Source organism: Molothrus ater, chromosome 9 (assembly GCF_012460135.2).
Source record: "Molothrus ater isolate BHLD 08-10-18 breed brown headed cowbird chromosome 9, BPBGC_Mater_1.1, whole genome shotgun sequence".
In the NCBI taxonomy this organism is placed as follows: Eukaryota; Metazoa; Chordata; class Aves; order Passeriformes; family Icteridae; genus Molothrus; species Molothrus ater.
In genome coordinates this window covers 1,831,413-1,850,056 of record NC_050486.2, presented here as the reverse complement: position 1 = coordinate 1,850,056, position 18,644 = coordinate 1,831,413, and the positions used below count along the sequence as shown (strand labels likewise).

The window sequence follows — 18,644 nt, the reverse complement described above, 5'->3', positions numbered from 1 at the left end:
CCCTCTGAGCTGATAGATTCACCTGTAGCCCTGCTTTAATTCCTTCATACCTTTGTATTCCATGCACATTCCTGCCTCTGCCAGTCCCTTCCCAGCTCAGCTTTACATCTCAGTGTTCCTGTTAATAACCAGTCTCCCAGCACTTCCTCTCGGATACGGGAAAACCAAGGGTATGTTTTTGCACCCAGGAATCCCCAGGCTGGAAAGGAGCCTTCTGGGGATCATCAGGCTGTTGGAGGAGGATTAGGGATGGAGGCACTGTAAACCTGCAGGAATTTGAAAGCCATGCTTTAATTTAAGAGGAATGTCCTTTTGTTCTCAAATGGATGGGCCTTGCTCCAAAGGTGTTCAGGTGCAGTAACTGGTACCAGATGGGCTGTGAAAAGCAACACAAACAGGTGGTGAGGACAACAACTGCAGACTTTAATTTCCTTGTCAGCCTCTCCCTGTGCCTTACATACCCCCTGGAGAAGAGAGGGATAAGGGGGAGCTGTCATAGTTGTACATGGCAAAAGGAGTGACTGTTGAGGGAGTGTTCTCCTTCTGTACATAGCAGGTCAAGCCCTGGCACTCTCAGTGGTGACACTCACCTGGGCCAAGGAGTGCAGGGATGAACTTAGAATATGATTCCCTAGCTTGTGGATTTTTATGGATTCAGGGATCAATACACTTTAATGCTGACATGAATATTGCCTCAGGTCCCCCCAGGGTAATGTGGATTTTTTGGTGGCACCCCACACATACTGGCGTGATCCAGATGTGTTGATTAATTTCTGAGTAAATGCAAACCAGGTACGAAACAATACATGCTCTTAGGGGTGGTTGTTCAACACCTTGCTGGGCTCAGCAAGGCCAGGAGGATGCTGCAGAGGGCACAGCTGCTCCTCACTAGCAGCATCCAAGAGTGTGCTCGTACCCCAGAAAGCTCTGTTAATTCCCAGTCAGAGCAGTCCTTGGAAATTGAAGCAGAGAGAACAGGGCTTTGTGATTCTTTGCCTTCAGAAAAGATTTCTGGGATTGTGAGGAATGGGGAGATGCATTTTGGGCTTTTTTTGCTGCTTTTTAGAGAAAAGGAAGCTGAGACCTGGCATAGCTTAAGAGATCTGGCACAAGTCTTACCCAGTAGAATTGAAAAATGAATGCTTGATGTTGGTGCACTTTGCACCTCCTCTTCATGTGGGGAGTAACCCAGCATGGTTAATGTATTAAAACTCTGCAAGCCCCTTCCTAAGCCCTTTCCCTCTTGAAACCACTGAGGTCGTTCACCCCTCAATGGTGGCTCTGGGCTCTTGGCTTTTTCACTATTCACATCCCCAATTGTCTCTCATAGATGATCAGCTGAACTCAGAAGAGAAGAAGAAAAGAAAGCAGAGGAGGAACAGGACTACCTTCAACAGCAGCCAGCTGCAGGCACTAGAGAGGGTCTTTGAGAGAACTCACTACCCCGATGCCTTCGTACGGGAAGACCTTGCACGCAGAGTCAACCTCACTGAGGCCAGAGTTCAGGTAATCCCATGATTCAGGTAATTCCCACCTCACCTGGGGGATCATCAGGCCACTCCAGCAAGGCAGCAGAAATCCTTGAGGTCTGTGTGGCACAAAAGAATCACCAAGCTCCTGACTCCACCATGCCTTGAGGGAAACTGCCAGGCCTGTCCTGCCCCTCCATTCACCACCTGCCCACTCAGATGTGTCCATATGGCCAAGCTGTTGGATGCTCAGGCTGCTGATGTTACCTTGAGCTCTCAGCTTGCAGGCCTGCACCTTCTGCAGGTGAAAGCAGACTGTGGAACACGAGGTGCTGGACAGCACTGCCAGGCCTTGCTGCCATCTCTTGTATTTGTGGGGCTCCCTCACACAAATACAAGAAGGGAGGAGTGATGAATCTGATTCCATGTTCTTAGAAGGCTAATTTATTATTTTAAGATATAATATATATATATATATATACACATGTATATATAATATATTTCATATATATATAATACATTTTATATAATATATATTATATATATTATATATTTATTTATATATATATATAATATATATATTATATATTATATTAAGGAATTCTATACCAAAAATATACTAAAGAATACTAAACTAGACTAAAGAATACAGAAGGGATACTTGCAGAAGGCTGAAAGATACTAAAAAAGACTTGTGACTCTCTCCAGAGCCCCGACACAGCTTGACCATAATTGGCCAATAATTCAAAATAATTCACATGAAACCAATGAGACAATTACCTGTTGGTAAACAATCTCCAACCACATTCCAAAGTAGCAAAACACAGGAGAAGCAAATGAGATGATATTGTTTTCCTTTTTCTCTGAGGCCTCTCAGCTTCCTAGGAGAGAAATCCTGGGCAAAGAGGATTTTTCCAGAAAATACAACTGCCACAGCCATCTGCATGGGACACACCCATGTCCCTCAGCCAGCCCCTCACCTGAGGGCTTGGGTCAGAGCAGGCACCAGGGTTATCCCATCCTCAGGGTTCCCAGGGCCACCCTGGGAAGCAGCCAGCTTTGGGGATGGGGATGGGATGGAATCCCATGGGGATGGGAATTGGAGCCCGTGGGGACGTGGCCAGTGGCAGAGCAGGTGTGATGGTTGGTGGCCCTGTCTGTCCCCTGCAGGTGTGGTTCCAGAACAGGAGAGCCAAGTTCCGCCGGAACGAGCGCGCCATGCTGGCCAGCAAGAACGCCTCGCTGCTCAAATCCTACTCCGGGGACGTGGCGGCCGTGGAGCAGCCCATCGTACCCCGGCCCGCCCCCAGGGCCACCGACTACCTGTCCTGGGGCACTGCCTCACCCTACAGGTGAGGGAGGGATGGAGGGAGTGACTGACTGAGTGACTGACCCCACTGCACCACCCCAAAAGCGCCCTCAGACAGCTCTGATGCATCCACACCTGGAGGATACAGCAGCCTGACGGTCCCACTGGTTCTCCTCACCTGTTCCCACCCCATCTTTTTGAATTTGGGTTGCCCCCAGATGTAGGAAGGAATGATGAATCTGATGTAGGAAGGAATGATGAATCTCACTCCATGTTCTCAGAAGGCTAATTTATTACTTTATGATACTATATTATATTAAAGAATACTATACTAAATTATACTAAAGAATACAGAAAGGATACTTAGAGAATGCTAAAAGATAACAATGAAAACTCGTGACTCTTCCCAGAGCCTCGACACAGCTTGGCCCTGATTGGCCAATAAGTCAAAACAGTCACCTGTGGGTAAACAATCTCCAAACACATTCCAAAGCAGCAAAACACAGGAGAAGCAAATCAGATAATTTTTGTTTTCCTTTTCCTCTGAGGCTTCTCAGCTTCCCAGGAGAAAAATCCTGGGCAAAGGAATTTTCAGAAAATATGACTGTGACACCATCTCATTGCCAGTTTTGTAGTGTGATCCCAGCTCAGTGTTGTTGGTCTTTCTGGCAGCTTCTGGGGGTCTCTCTCTGCAATTCATTCAGGGAGTTTCTAGAGAGGCTCAGTTAGAAGTGCATGGAAACAGAAGGTTTTCCCCAGTGCATCTGGTTTATAGCAAGGAGGAAACCTTTCCATGGGACACAGATCCAGGGGAGGGGGCTCAGAGCACTTGGGGAGGCTCAGCCAGCACGCAGTGGCCAGAAGAGGGAGTTCTGTGGCTGTCCCACTGCTGGGGATGGCAGCAAGGCTGGGAGCTCCCTCCATCCCCGTGGAGCCCTCAGCACCGGGCTGGTGAGCAGATCTTTTATTGCCTGAGACCAGGTGTGTGTGTGAGCACTGCACTGTGGCCAGCCTGCAGGAAGGGCCAGGTGACAGACTGGTGCTCAGTGTCCAGCCCTGTGCTCAGTGCTGCTCAAGGGATGGCAGGAAAGGAGCAGGGATGTGGCAAGCCCAGCCTCAGAGGGTCTGGGATGTGTGTGCACATCACAGCGCTGCCTGTCCTCTCTGTGCCATTGCTGGCTCTGCAGGAGCTGGGTGTGGACACGAGCTCCACAGGATGTGTTGGTTTGTGGGGAGCCAGCTGGCTCACAGGCAGTTAAAAAGGAGGTTGGAGGGTGTCTTTTAGCACAGTGGCTTCATTGTTGGTCAGAACCATGAAGCCTTTGGCTGGATTTCTTCCTGTTCGTCTGGCCTGGTCACTGCCAGCTTCCCGCTGCCCTCCAGGAGCCACACCTGGTGCTCAGGACCTCTCTTGCTGGGTCACCTTGACCCTCTTTTTGCTCCAAGCATTGTTTGCACAGCAAGAGCTGCAAACACATGGTCTGGTCTTCCTGCTTGTTGCTTCAGACCCGGGGGTTCCTCCTCATCCACCCTGTATGTCCAGAACAAGTCATAGACCCACCCACTGCAGATATGGAAAAGGATGCGCCTGGTGGCCACCAGCTTCATCTTAGAAATGGCCCTTATCCTTTGGAGTTTTTTCTGATGACTGCTGCCTGTCAAAATCCCTCTTTTATGGATTAAGGCTTTCTCCCTGTGCAGTGTTCTTGCTGTAGCATTCTGGGAGGTGAGATCAGGGAAGGGAAGAGAGTGAGTTCCTTCCCCAGCCCCATGGGGCTGCACTGGTCACAGGTACCAGACCCCTACTCAGTGCTCATGGCTTATTTCCACCTCTTACACTTTTTAAAAGAGATCATCCTTCCTTGAGATGATGTTTACACAGGGGGCTTCATAATCACTGCTAGGAGAACATGAGCCAGGAGATTCATAATCACTGCTAGGACATGAGCTAGGAGATTCATAATCACTGCTAGGAGAACATGAGCTAGGGGATTCATAATCACTGCTAGGAGAACATGAGCCAGGAGATTCATAATCACTGCTAGGACATGAGCTAGGAGATTCATAATCACTGCTAGGAGAACATGAGCCAGGAGATTCATAATCACTGCTAGGAGAACATGAGCTAGGGGATTCATAATCACTGCAAGGAGAAGCCCCTGCAAAGGTAACTCCCAAGAGCACCTGGGAAGGGCTGTCTGAGGTCACCTGCAGCACCTGGGATGTGCTAATGAGAACAGGGGAGAAGGGACGGCCTTAGGGATGGTTTTCCAGTCTCAGGGATGGTTTTCCTGTCTCAGGGATGGTTTCCAGCCTTGAGGATGGTTTCCAGTCTCAGGGATGGTTTTCCAGCCTTAGGGATGGTTTTCCAGTCTCAGGGATGGTTTTCCAGCCTCAGGGATGGTTTTCCAGTCTCAGGCATGGTTTCAAGTCTCAGGGATGGTTTTCCAGCCTTAGGGATGGTTTTCCAGCCTTAAAGATGGTTTCCAGTCTCAGGGATGGTTTCCAGTCTCAGGGATGGTTTTCCAGCCTTAGGGATGGTTTCCAGCCTTAGGGATGCTTTTCAAGTCTCAGGGATGGTTTTCCAGGGATGGTTTTCCAGTCTCAGGGATGGTTTTCAAGTCTCAGGGATGGTTTTCCAGTCTCAGGGATGGTTTTCCAGCCTTAGGGATGGTTTCCAGTCTCAGGGATGGTTTTCCAGCCTTATGGATGGTTTTCCAGCCTTAGGGATGGTTTTCCAGCCTCAGGGATGGTTTCCAGTCTCAGGGATGCTTTTCCAGCCTTAGGGATGGTTTTCCAGTCTCAGGGATGGTTTTCCAGCCTTAGGGATGGTTTTCCAGCCTTAAAGATGGTTTTCCAGCCTCAGGGATGGTTTTCCAGCCTTAGGGATGGTTTTCCAGCCTCAGGGATGGTTTTCCAGTCTCAGGGATGGTTTTCCAGCCCCTCAGCCCTAGGCTGTGCCCGTCCAGGATGCAGACACACCTTCCCCTTGTCTTGTCTGCAGCCAGGATGTTTCAGCAGAGGCATTTATTTGCAGCTTCCACCTCACAGCAGGCTGCAGTGGCACCCTCCCACTGCCCTGGCAGAGGAGCAGAGCAGCTGCTTTCCACACTCTGGGGTGCACAGCACCCTCAGACACTCCGTGCTCCCCTGGGTTTCTGATCCTTCTGATCCTCTCCTGGCAATCACATTCATCTGAAAGGGTCTCAGCCTCATTAAAGCTTTGCAGTAAGGTCATTCAGATATTCAAATAGTGAAGCCCTGCAGCCCTGTGCAGTGTTTGCATGGCCCCCTGCCCCCTGCCCATCTTCCCAGCAGTGCTGGAGCAGCCCCTGATTAGCAGCCACTCCTGGGGAGGGCCCAGAGCAGCGTGGCCAGGGCTGGTTTCCCTCTCAGATCTGGGAAAAGTTTGCAGTCCCTGTGTTTATTCTCCAAATACACTCAGCCACAGGTCAACCAAAGCTATTTGCAGATCTCTGTCACACAGACAGCCAAGTAGATACTATGCTTTTTTTTTTTTGAAGTTGAGAAATGTTTTACTTAGGCATTTTTTAGCCTAGGTTCCTAAGAAAACAGGACTGGCAGCCCACACTTCCCACTCCAGCAACATTTGGCTCCACGGGCCACTGAAAACCTTGTTTGAAAGAAGGATTTTAGGCCTCAGAAACATGATGCTCCTCTGTGTTTCATGAAAGCAGACAGCTGAGTGGAGGAAGGAGAATTTTCTCTGCCTGAATGGGGTAGAGGGAGGGGGCAGCAGGGTGACTTCAACCCTTGTTAGACCCTGGAGAGTCTCTGGAGCAACCCTCAGGCTGTTCTGGTGTTTGGACACAGCCTTCTTGTGCACTGCTCCTGCTGGAATAACCTGATGAAAGGAAGCACTGCTAGAGATTTTTGGTTTAGCAGGGATTTCATTTGGCATCAGTAAGTGAAACCACCTTCCCCACACCTCCGGGGAGCTCCCAGAGGCTCCCTGGAGTTTCAGCCCAGACTTGGCCAACAAACTGGTTTAGAATGGGGGCAGTTTGCAGCCCTGACTGAAAACTCCTATTTTATCCAGTTTAGGGTACCCTTGAAGGTCTCCCAATTGCTTCCAGCTCAAAAACACGGGAGAGATGCACCCTGTGGAAGCAGATGGGCATGGGGGATTAACCTGAGACCTTGTGGAGCTTTGCAGCCTCCTGCAGGCAGCACTTGGGGGTGAGGAGAGCAACCAGCCCAGCCATGGAGAGGGAATGAGGGTGCAGCTGGTTGAGAAGAGCTCCAGAAACAGCACATCCACGTGTGCTGGATGCTGGTGAAATGCAGATACTCCCTGCTCTGGATCTCCTGCAGACTGAGGGTTCACACAGCACTGGGTGGCAGATAAACTCCTGGCAGATAACCTCCCAGAAAGTCAGAAATACTCCTGGAATACTCCAGAAATACTTTCTGACCTTCTGGGAGGTCAGAAATACCAGCAGCACCTCGGGGTGAGCAGGCACAGCTCCAGCCTGGGTCTGTGCAGCAGTGCCCCTGTGCCTGCAGGGAGATTTGCTCTTTGCATTTCCAGTTGTGGAGATCAGTGCTGGAACAATTTAAAAAATAAAATAAAATAAAATAAAATAAAATAAAATAAAATAAAATAAAATAAAATAAAATAAAATAAAATAAAATAAAATAACAGATAAAGGAAAAGACAAAAAGGCAAAAAATCCCAGCCCATCTTGGTGTTTTGGTGTGTGGATGGAGCAGAGCATTTCCCAGAGCCTCAGCTGGGAGCCAGCAGGGCAGGCAGATGGGAAAGGTCAGCACCAGAGCTGAGCTGGCCTCCAGCAGAGCATTTGGGGGTTCCTCCTGAGCATTCTGTGCTAAATGGGCACCTCCACTTCATGTGGTGCTTCTCAACTGGTTGTGATCTGTGGGCCATGCAAAGGAAATGCAGCAGGTCAAATGCTTTGGGGTTTTGGGGAGTTGGCAGGGGGAGCTGCTTTTCACAGAAACCCAGGGGACACATGGATTAAACAAGTTTTCTAGTGGTCTGGAAAGCAGCTTTGCAGATTTTTTGGTAGGATAAGAAAGGAGTTGGAGATCTTTGTTCAGGCTCTGCTGTTAGAAGTGATGTTTTTCATGAATAAAGTTGCAGTTTGAAGGGAGAAAAAGTGGTTTATGTTTTGGGTTTCTTCCTTCAGCCTTCAGGACATGCTCTTTATAATCAGCTGAAGTTTTGAGGGGGGAAAAAATGTGGAAATTTTCATTCCAAAAGGCAGAAACAAGAAAACATCCCAATTGTTGAAAGGGGTTTTTCCCAGAATGTTTCTTTAATGTCACATGTGTTTCAGAAGTGACGTGATTTCACAGGCTGTAAAACCAGCAATTGGTCTCATCAAACAGACACTGCTTCCACTGGGAATACTTTTAAGGACAATAGTCTAACTGGCAGGCTGACCTCATTGCAAACCTTTTTTTGGGTTAGAAAATAGGAAGTGGAAATTTTTCCCGTTGACTTCAACCAGCTTTGGTGCTGGGTGAGTGAAGAGCAGCGGAAAGATTTGCTAAACAAAGGGGAGAGGTAATTCCCTGCTGACACCACAGCAGGATTACATCCCACAGGTATGGAAAAAACCAGGCTTTAGGCTCTGCTGTGGTTTGGAGGCCACGTGTGACATGATGTTTCTCTTTCCATCCCTCAGTGCCATGGCCACCTACTCTGCCACGTGTACCAACGCCAGCCCAGCACAGGGCATGAACATGGCCAACAGTATTGCCAACCTGAGACTGAAGGCTAAGGAATATAGTTTACAGAGGAATCAGGTGCCCACAGTCAATTAACAGCTGGGGGCAGCTGCCTTGCAGGAGAAGACACAACAGCACCCGTCCTGCTTTGCAACTGTCTGTGCTGAAAGAGAAAATAAAAGAAAAAGAGAACAGCAGCAACAACAGCAACAAAAAAACAACACCGTCAAAATAAAAGAGAAAAAAAAGAAAAAAAGAAAAAGAAGGAAAAAAAGCCAACCCTCACCCAGAACTGAACATGGGGAGCAAACAGAACCTGTGAGTGATCAGGTTCCTCCTTCCTTTTGGGATAATGCCACCATTTTTTATTTTCTTGTTATCGTCGGGTTTATTGCTTCTGCTCAATATACTGCGAGCTTCTTCAGTAAAGGACAGTCTCACCCTTGCTGGTGTCCATTTTTGTGAGGGACTGCAAAAAGAAACCTCTGCCAGTGTCAGCCCACGGACCAGTCCCAGCCCCAGCACGCTGAGATCCAAAGCTTGCTCATCTCCCTGCTGCCCCAGCTCACCCTAGAAGAAGAAGAATTTGTTTGGTCACCAATTTCCACCATATCCACCCCACCCTCATCCCTCCAGTCCCTTGTGCCACAGAGGCAGCACGTTCCTATCAGCCTGCCAGAAGCCCATTTAGTGCAGCAAGATGGATTCCTGCTGTCTGAGTTGCCTGGAAAACCTCCCTGGGTTCTGCAGAGCTCCATTGTTTGGTTGAGTATTCCCTGCACTGCTGCCTCAAAAAGCCAAAGAAGAGAGCAAAGCCAACATGGGTGTGTGAGCAGGGGGATCTCTCTGTAGTGCCAAGATCAGGACTGTCAGGACACTCCTTCCTATGCCTTACAGTTTTTGCCACAGGGAAAGGCATTGTCCAGATGCATTTGTTTTATATATACTGTATATATTTATATATATAAGATAATACATGCAAGCTTGGTTGGTGTTTTTTATTAAACAAAATAAAACCCGTTGAAAACGTTCAGGATGTTTGTGCTGCATCCAGGTGGAGCTGTGCATTGAAATTCCAGCCACAGCCTCTCTCAGCCTTGCCAGAGCTCTTCCCTGCAGCCTTGGGCAGCTCTGGGAAAGGCAGCTCGTGAGAGTTTCCATGAGGAACCCCAAAGAAGTGGTGCTGGAGGGAGCCACACTCCTTTTTGCAGGTTTTCCCCATGGGCAGCTGCACAGAACACAGCAAGGGTCTCCTCTGCTGGTTCATGTGGTTTTTGGGATATCCCAGGGAAATCCCTCTGGGCACAAGTGATGTCTCAGCAGGGAGCATCCCACCAAAGATCCCTTAACTCTACTCAGTAAGGCTTGTCCCATAACCTTAACCATTCCCCCTACCTGCTGTCCTCCCTCTGGGCTCTGGAGACCTAATTAGCCCCTAATTAATTTATCTCCACCAAGAGCAGAGGAGATGCAGCCCAAAAGGCATTTCTTCCACGCAGATATCCTGAGGAAATCAGGATCTTTCTCATTGCTGGTGATGCTGCCTCTCATGTCAGGGGGAGGAGGGGTTGGTTTATGCCAAACAGCACTTGTGTCCAAGCTGGGATGGGCAAGGCCATGGCACAGCCCCACTGAAGGCAGCAGAGCTGCTCCATGGCCCAGGCTGGAGCATCAGGGCAGGAGAATGGAGCTCAGCCATGAGAAATACCAGAGTGGCTTGGATCCCCAGCCTGGTGTTTGCTGCAGACACCCTGGGCATGTGGAGATGTCTGACAGTGGGCTCTGATAGCCTCAAACAGCAAGTTACAGGAAATGAGGAATAAATCTCTTTGAAGTGTAGGTGAAAATTAAACTGCCAGAGGATGAATGGAAATCCAGCCAAAATGTTTGAGCTAGCACAAGGGAAAAAGCCCCAAATCCAAACTGGAGTGAGTTGTGCCTGTGATTGTATGCATTGCTACTGGATTTTTTTTTTTTTTTCCTCCCAATGTGGGTATTTTTGAGGAAAAAACCCCTAATTTTGATCAGGACAAAAAGCTGAAAGTCACAGGCAGAACACCAGGGAAAGGGAGGCAGGGTGAGTACTGTGCTTTAAGAAATCCATCATGTTTTGTCTGATCCCTTTTCTTGGAGAAACTCATGTGTGTAAACCAAAATATTTCTGCCCTGCCCAGGGCAGGTCCAGCTCCTAGAGCCAAGTGATGATGTTGGAAATCTCAGGCTGCACTTAGAAACTCACTCCTGCTTCCTGTGCCTCCACAAACACAGAGCAGAATTGGTCAGAAAGGACCCAGTGCCCTTGAGTACCATCACTCAGAGGCTGAAGTGGGTGTTGAGTACCTTGAGCTGGTGCTCTGCACCCCCTTGCCCTGCTGCCCTCCTCCAGAGCCCACCCCATCCCAGCCTGGCTGGATTCCCCTGAGAGCCCTCAGAGCTCTCCCTGGAGTTTCAGCTCTTTCCACCTTTCAGCATCCCTCTGGCCTGTGGCTTTCCCCCAGGCTTTGCTCAGCTTCTCTGCAGTAGAAAAACCACCCTGAGCAGCTTTTGTTGTTGTCTGTGTAGGGACAGCACTTTCTGAGGGTATCAAGGGAGCTTGGAGCTCCTGGTACCCCATGACCCAGCCATAGACTGAGATCTCCATCCCCACGCTGGGATGCTCACATCAAGGAGCTCACAAATCCCTGTGCCAACCCTTGCTCAGCCTCTTCATTTGATCTGGACTGTCTGGCATGGGGCTGCTCCTCAGGGAGGCTCTGGGAGCTGCTGCACCTCCAGTCTGAGCTGGGTCTTGCCTTGGGTTGGGCTGCTTGGTCAGGGGTGCCGCCACAGCTGGCTGGGCTGTTGGCAGTTCAGATAAGACCTTTACATCCCCAACATTGCTTTGTTTACATGGATTTGTTAACCAGAGTCCAGCTGGATGAGCAGACAGCTTCTGGTGTTTATTTGTTGATTGCTGATGACCTCAGCCAAAAGACAGCGACTCCTCGTCCATCAAGCCAAAGTGAAATTTTAGAATTGCCTGTGTCTAATCTGTATTTTATTCAACCATGTAAATATATGTGCAAATCAAGGGCCTTATCCTCAAAGAGTGGAGTTCTCCAGGGTTTCAGCAGATTTCCAGTTGTAGCTCTGGGAAGTTGCCATGGTTACCATGGTTAGCATTAAGTTTGGGTACCATTCAGGGTAGAAAATGTGTCTTAAGGCATTTTCCTCTTGCCTGCTCTGTACAAGCACTGTTTGTTTTCTCAGGCTCCCCCTCTCCCAGCAGAGAAATAGGTGACTGGTTCCCTCCAAGTGGGAATTTTGTGCATGGCAGGGATGGTTGACATGGCATGGGATTTCCAGATGGGAGCTATCCTGTAAATTATCTCTTGCTTTGTGATGTAAAATGTACAGTGTTTGCACTAGAATAGAAATGAACATTTTCAATAAAAGGGGAAGAGACTCCTCAATCCTTTCTATGAGCTGCCACATCTGTGTCATGTGTTGCTGTCCTGGGGTGTCCTGCAGCCTTGGCTGGGGCTGGGAACTTTCTGGAGCATTTTCGGGGGGGAACAGGAGCCTGTGGAGCTGGGCTTGGGGTTCAGCAGCAGTGCAGGGCAGGAAACATCCACAAAGCCTTCTCCTAGAAGAGATGCAGTTCAGGAGGGATGGAGACACAGCCATGGCTTTGTCCCAGCTCCCTACACCCCACAGGGCTGGTGAGGCACCAGGTGGGGCTGAATGTGGGGCACAAAGGGAGCAGGGAAGCGAGGGGAGGGAGGGATGGAGGGATGGACATCCCCCTGTGGGTGCTGGGGATGGCTGACCAGCAGGGAGGGAGGGAGAGCAACAAATGAAGATTAAAAAAGGTTTGAGTCCCATCCCTGTGCAGGAGTGAGCAGAGCTGGGCTCAGCAGGGAGATCCCTCCTCACAGCAAGGCAGGGGGGCAGAAGGAGCTCAGAGGGTCCTCAGGGCTCATTGGTGAAGGCTGGTAAAGCAGGGTGGAAGTGCTGCTGGTTTTGTCTCCTGAAGATGTGGAGCTGGGCTGGAGTTGGTGAGCTGTGCTGGGGGGAGATGCTGGGGGGCTTCTGCAGCTTCCCCTCTTGGTCACTAAAGGATGGATTCGGGTTTGAGCCAACTGTTGGGGAGCTCTGTCTGGCTTGGCATCCTATTCCCTGCTGATCTGCCTTCTGAGCCTCCCTGGCAGATAAATTTCAGCAGGGCAGTCCCCAGAGAGAGCTCAGAGATAAGGGGAGATGGGTATCTCTGCATGGCCCTCAGCACTCAGCCAAGCTTGCATTCCTTGGAAAGCTGATTATTCCCTCCTCTGAAGCTGAAATAATAATAATATCACCCTCTTGCTTATTATTTCTTTTTGCCAAAAGAAGTAAGCTTGTAAATAGCATCGCTTCCGAGTTGATTTAGAGACTGGAGTGGTTTGGAGAGAGTTGAAACAAGCCTGGGTGTCCATGCAGACCTGCAGCCAGCTCCTCCCAGCCACACCTGGGCAGGTGTCCATCTCCTGGCCTGGCACTGCTGTGCTGTGGCTCTCACCTGGTGGCTCCAGCTCAGTTTGGGTTGGATTTTCCAGCAGGATCCCCAGGAGCTGTGGCCCAGGCAGGTGTGGCAGCCTCCCCTCTCCCTGCAGGCCTCTCCTGGACATGCACTGCACACTGTGGTGCTCCCACCATGGGCCTGGGTCCTGCCTCAGAGCAAAGCCACATCTGCTGCTCATCCTCAGGGACAGCAAAGTGTCCCCATGACTGAGGGTTTGTGTCACAGACATCTCGTATGGAAAATCCTTTCCTCAGGATTTTCCTCCTGAGAAGCTGAGAGGCCTCAGGAACAAAATGTAACCAATGGTTATCTGCTGCTGTGGAATGCAACAGGTGCATCTGGGATTGGGCTCATGTGGTTGTCTCTAATTAATGGCCAATCACAGTCAGCTGGCTCAGACAGAGAGTCCAAGCCACAAACCTTTGTTATCATTCTTTCCTATTCTATTCTTAGCCAGCCTTCTGATGAAATCCTTTCTTCTATTCTTTTAGTATAGTTTTAATGTAACATATATCATAAAATAATAAATCAGCCTTGTGAAACATGGAGTCACATCCTCATCTCTTCCCTCATCCAAGAACCCCCCTGTAAGCACCATCACAGGTTTGCCCACAGGGGCTTTGCTGTTCACCCTTCCCCTTCCTGCCCCTCCAGTGAGATCCAGGTGAGCTGGGGCAGTGCCCGGCACCTTGCTGGGGTCTCTGCAGCCTGGATTTGGGCTTAGCACTGCTCCTGGGCTCTCCTTGTCTTTCCCAGCTTTCCAACCAGTTGTTTTTGTGCCCCTCAGCTGCCTGGAGCACCTCTGACTTTGTCACCTTCTCACCCTGACAGTTCAGCCAGCTGTGGCAGCAGTGGCTCACTCTGTGTCTCTGCCTGTCCATCAGGTGGGATGAAACCGCCTGAAGCTGCCAAGTTCAGGAGAACAGGAGGAGTGGGGAAGGCCCAGGTCCTTCCACAAGCCAGGAGGCCCCGTGTGTCCTTCCAGCAGATGTTCAACAGATGCAGAGTGCACCAACAATTAGGTCTTGCAAAAAAGAAAAGTCTCTGTGAGGGAAGGCAGGCAGGCCAGCAGTGATTTTGGGACCATGTGCTGTGTCCAAACCTTCTGCCAAGCCCCTGATGGCTGCTGGGGGCAGGAGGGCACCTCTGGGGCTGCAGGGATCAGAGTGCCCTGGGTGGGAGAGCTCTGGCCAGGCTGGGGGTCAGGGTCTCTGCTGCTCACAGGGACCCCAAGATGTGTCACAAAGTCTCTTTTCCCAGCCTGGCACTCGAAGAAGGAGTCAGGGCTCTTCATTTCTCGGTCTCAAGGTTGTTTATTGTTCCTTATCTATAAAAAATTTTCTCCTGCCCTGCTGAGATCAGCTCAGCAGGACAGTTCAGGCACTCTGCCTGCCCCCAGGGCAGTGTTATGTCTTTATACTAAAAACTACATGTGCAATATTTACAATTACTGTCCAATACCCATCACCTATGTTAGACAGTGAGCTTCTACTCTAAACCAATCCCAAAGTGCCACCATCACAGCAGAAAATGGAGGCCAAGAAGAAGAAGGAGAAAGGCTGGACATGCCCAGATTCCTCCATCTTGCCCCCTGAACCCCCATTCTAAAATCCCTAAAATCTACTTTTCCACCCCGTGATAACTTCACTAATATTCTACTTAAGCTGTTGTGGCTTGCTGATCTTCATACAAGGTTGGTAATTTGCTCCATGGGTCAAAATCAAACCCACAGGGGCATCTTGGGCTCTGTGCCAGGGTCTCTGAGCCCCCTGGCAGGGTCTGGGCTGCTCAGGAACCCCAGAGGGATGTCCTGAGTCCTGAATCTGGGGATCATCCAAGAGCCAGGTGCTGGCTCTGAAATGACATGGAAATGACACTGAAAGGTCACTGAAAGGAGTGGCCCCTCCCAAGGTGGGGCTGGGGGATGGTTGTGCCTTGTGGACACCTTGGAGCCCTGAGGGCAGGGCTGGGATGGGCCCCAGGGTCTCCAGCTGTGAAATCAAAGCTGAAGTGACTTTGGTGGGGCAGGGATGGACATCTCTGTGCCATGGCAGGGAGGTGGGAGTTCACAGCAGCCTGCAGGGTGAAGAATGGCAACCAGCACCTTATGATGTCTCATTCTTTTTTATTTGAATCACTCCTTTAGGATCAGAGTTACTCTTTCCAGCCTCCTGGCCAAATGCTGCTCAGTCTGGCTGCAGTCCCTGCAGGCTGCTCTTTTCCTTTGCCTCCTGCCTCTGCCTGTCCCAGCTGTGCCAGATGTTGTCCCACAGCCCAGAGGTGGTTTCAGAGCAAGGCCAGGTGCAGCCCTCCTTTCAAATGGGATGTGCTAAAATCAGCCAGGCCATAAACCCACCCTGGGACATCACCAAGCACCATAAAACCATCCTGGGGTATCACCAAGCTCCATAAACCCATCCTGGGGTATCACCAAGCTCCATAAACCCATCCTGGGGCATCACCAAGCTCCATAAACCCATCCTGGGACATCACCAGCTCCACATTTCAGTGGCCTCAGATGGGCTCAGTGCCACTGCCCAAAGAGCTGCTGTGTGAAGGAGGTGAGTGCTCTCCACAGCCACCCCCAAGGAGCAGAGGAGCCTTCCTCAAGGATGTGGGGGGTTCTCAGTCCCCAGAGGAGGAGCTCAGGTGGGAGCTGTCCTGTCTGGGAAGCTCAGCACAGACCAGTGTGTTCAGCCAGGAGAGGAGCCAGGGGGGAAGTGATGCCTCATTTTAACTTTTATATTTTTCAGGTTCTGTGCTGCTTTAGTGTGTGGGTCTGGGTGCCATATTAGGGGATGCTGAGCTCTGTGCACAGAGCAGGGAGACAAAACAATTCCTGCTCCAGCTGGGGACCAAGGACAAATGATCCAAATCTCAGCCCCAAGAGCACAAACAACGTGGAATGAAGAGAGAAAACCAAAAAAGTTGGGACTTCATGGCCTGGAGCTGTAATTGGACAATTAAAACTCCAATATGGAAATGGAGCAGAACTTATAAAAGTGTCAGACCTCATGACCTGTTGTCCATTTTGTGCCCATTTTGGGTCCATCTTGGGTGCAGCCCTGGCTGGGCTCTTGTGCTGCCCAAGGTGGATCCATTGAGGCCTTTTAATAAATCCCTGCTTTATTCTTTAGCTCTGTCCAGCCCCTGTTCTATTCAGCCCTCACAAGGCATCAGAGCCACCCCACACTGGAAGGAGGGGACTCCCCCAGTTTGTGGGACTGAACCCCCAGTGTGGGGCTGCACCCCAGAGTTTGTGGGGCTGCCCCCCAGCTGTGCCCAGCTGCTGCAGCAGTGCAGGAAATGCTGTGTCTGTGCCAGCTGTTCCAGCTGTGCCAGCTGTGCCAGCTGTGCTGGGCGCTCCTCAGCTGCCCCCTGGGTTGGTGTGGCTGAGCTGGGGCTTGTCCTGCCCCAGACCTGGGAGCTGAACCATTTTCCAGTCAGCCCCATCAGCTCCTCCCTGGCCTCAGCAAAGAGATGTGAGTCTTGGAGACCCAGCACCCTCAGGGGATATCTTGGGGGAGAGCTGAGCTCTTCGCTCATCTGGATGGGACAAGGAGCCAGGGAACTCTGCCACGTGCCCCCTCCTCTGCTGCCTCCCACCAGCATCTTGTGGGAACATCCAGCCCATCCTGCAGGGGTGGGACAGCAGCACCTCCCCAAACTGGCTGCAGGACAAAGACCTCCTGGACCATGCTTGAGCCCTTATCTGAGAGGTTAGTACAGCTCCCCAGGCTGGCAGATGATTTGTTGCTGTGGCTGAAGGCTGTATCTGAAGCTGGTTGAAAAATGGAGTTTCTTTTCCTGTGGCAGCTTCCAAGATTTACATATTTGACTTTGTCCCAAATCAGGCTGGGGAGTGGAAATCTCTAAAAATACTGCAAGGAAAATGCAAATATGCACAGGCATGGCAGAAGAGCTGACACTGGAGATTTTGAAGCCTTGCTGAAGTGGAGCAGGTCGAGCTTTTGGAACAAAAACACCCCAAGAAAATTGTTGGATTTCAGTGATGTCTGTGCCCCCAGTGGGGGCTCCTGAGCCTGGCAGGACCTGGGCTGTTTTCTGCCTTGTGGGGCAGTTCTGGTGTCTCCTGGGGCAGCCCAGGGGTTGGATCTTCACAGGAATGGTGGGCATGGACAGCACAGCTTGGCAAATCCAGGGAGAGCCGTGTCCCTGCTCCATGCCCATCTCCCAGGTGTTTTAAGGCCATGATGACCTCCCAGTGCTGTCCAGACTGAAACTCAGGGTGGGAAGGGCAGAACCCCAGGGGGATGGGCTGCCCAAAAGCACAGGAACCATGGTGAATGTGCTAACAGCCTCTTCTGGCAATGCATGATACTATGATACTTCCTTTTTTTTCCTTCTTGTCCCTTTTTTTTCCCCTTTTTTTCCCTTTTTTCTTTTTTTCCCCTTTTCCCCTTGTTTTTCCTTGTTTTTCCTTGTTTTTCCTTTTTTCCTTTTTCCCCCTTTTTTTCCCTTTTTTCCTTTTCTTTTCCTTTTTTTTCCCTTTTTTTCCTTTTTTGCCTCTTTTTCCCTTTTTCTCTTTTTTTCCCTTTTTTCCCCTTTTTTTCCCTTTTTTCTCCTTTTTCCCCCTTTTTCCTTTTTTCACTTTTTTCCTTTTTTCCTTTTTTTCCTTTTTTCCTTTTTTCCTTTTTTCATTTTTTCCTTGTTTTTCCTTGGTTTTCCTTGTTTTTCCTTGTTTTTCCTTGTTTTTCCTTGTTTTCCCCCTTTTTCCCCTTTTTTCCCTTTTTCCCCCCTTTTTTTTTCTCCTTTTTCCCCCTTTTATCCCCCGTTTTCCCTTTTGTTTCCCTTTTTTTTTCCTTTTTTTCCTTTTTTTTTCCCTTTTATTTTTCCCTTTCTTTCCATTCCCTTTGCAAACCATTTGTCAAGGTGGGGTTTCACTGATGGAATGCAAATCTCCAAAAGGAGATTTTCCGAGGTAAATGGGAGAATCCTTCCAATGCAATGGCTTGGCTGTCACAGGAGGCCGGAGGGGAAGGTCCTGGTGCAGCACTGATGCATCTCCTGCACCACAGGGTGGCTTCTCCCTCCTCAGTCTGCAGCTGTGGCCAGCCTCCCTTCACCAAGGACAGCTGGCTGGCCAGACATGGCACCTAGGAGCAATAAATAGCAATAATCTGTCTCTGATTTCACCTCCATTTTCCCAGTGATGAATGGCTGCGTGGAGGAGAAGCAGCTGCTGGGAGGGCAGGGTGGCTTCTCCAGGGTTTGTTGTTTTAATCATGGCCTGAGTGGAAATGACAGCCTGGAGATGAAATATCTGCTGAAAGGAAATTGTAACTCTGGGTGACTCCACTTAGCTCCATGCCTGTTACTTGTTTTTGTTGGACACAGGAACACAATTTCAACCAACTTTGCACTTAGATGCCATTTCTGCCTGGCTTGGTGCTGTTGGTTTTGCAGTGTCTCTGCTGCCTGTGTTGGGAGCTCCTAACCTGGAGCTCCTGGTGGGGCCTCCCAGCCTTGCCAGGTGTGGTGTTTTGGTGGATCTGTGCTGCTGTGAGGAATGGAAGCCAGGACACTGAACAGGGCTTTACCATCCCACAGGGACAAGGGAAGATGTGGGAATGAGATCTGCTCCCTGTCC

At 50.0% G+C, this 18,644-nt stretch overlaps 1 protein-coding gene across 1 annotated transcript in view; it reads left to right on the top strand.

The window, feature by feature from the left end:
* Positions 1-9,392, top strand: part of PRRX1 (paired related homeobox 1) — a 39,862-nt gene extending 30,470 nt beyond the window's left edge. The window contains exons 2-4 of the mRNA XM_054515815.1: positions 1,331-1,506; positions 2,640-2,821; positions 8,451-9,392. Of these exons, the coding sequence (XP_054371790.1) occupies positions 1,331-1,506; positions 2,640-2,821; positions 8,451-8,589 (497 nt within the window). The 3' untranslated portion in view covers positions 8,590-9,392. The remainder of the gene's footprint in view (positions 1-1,330; positions 1,507-2,639; positions 2,822-8,450) is intronic.
* Positions 9,393-18,644: the final 9,252 nt, after the last annotated feature.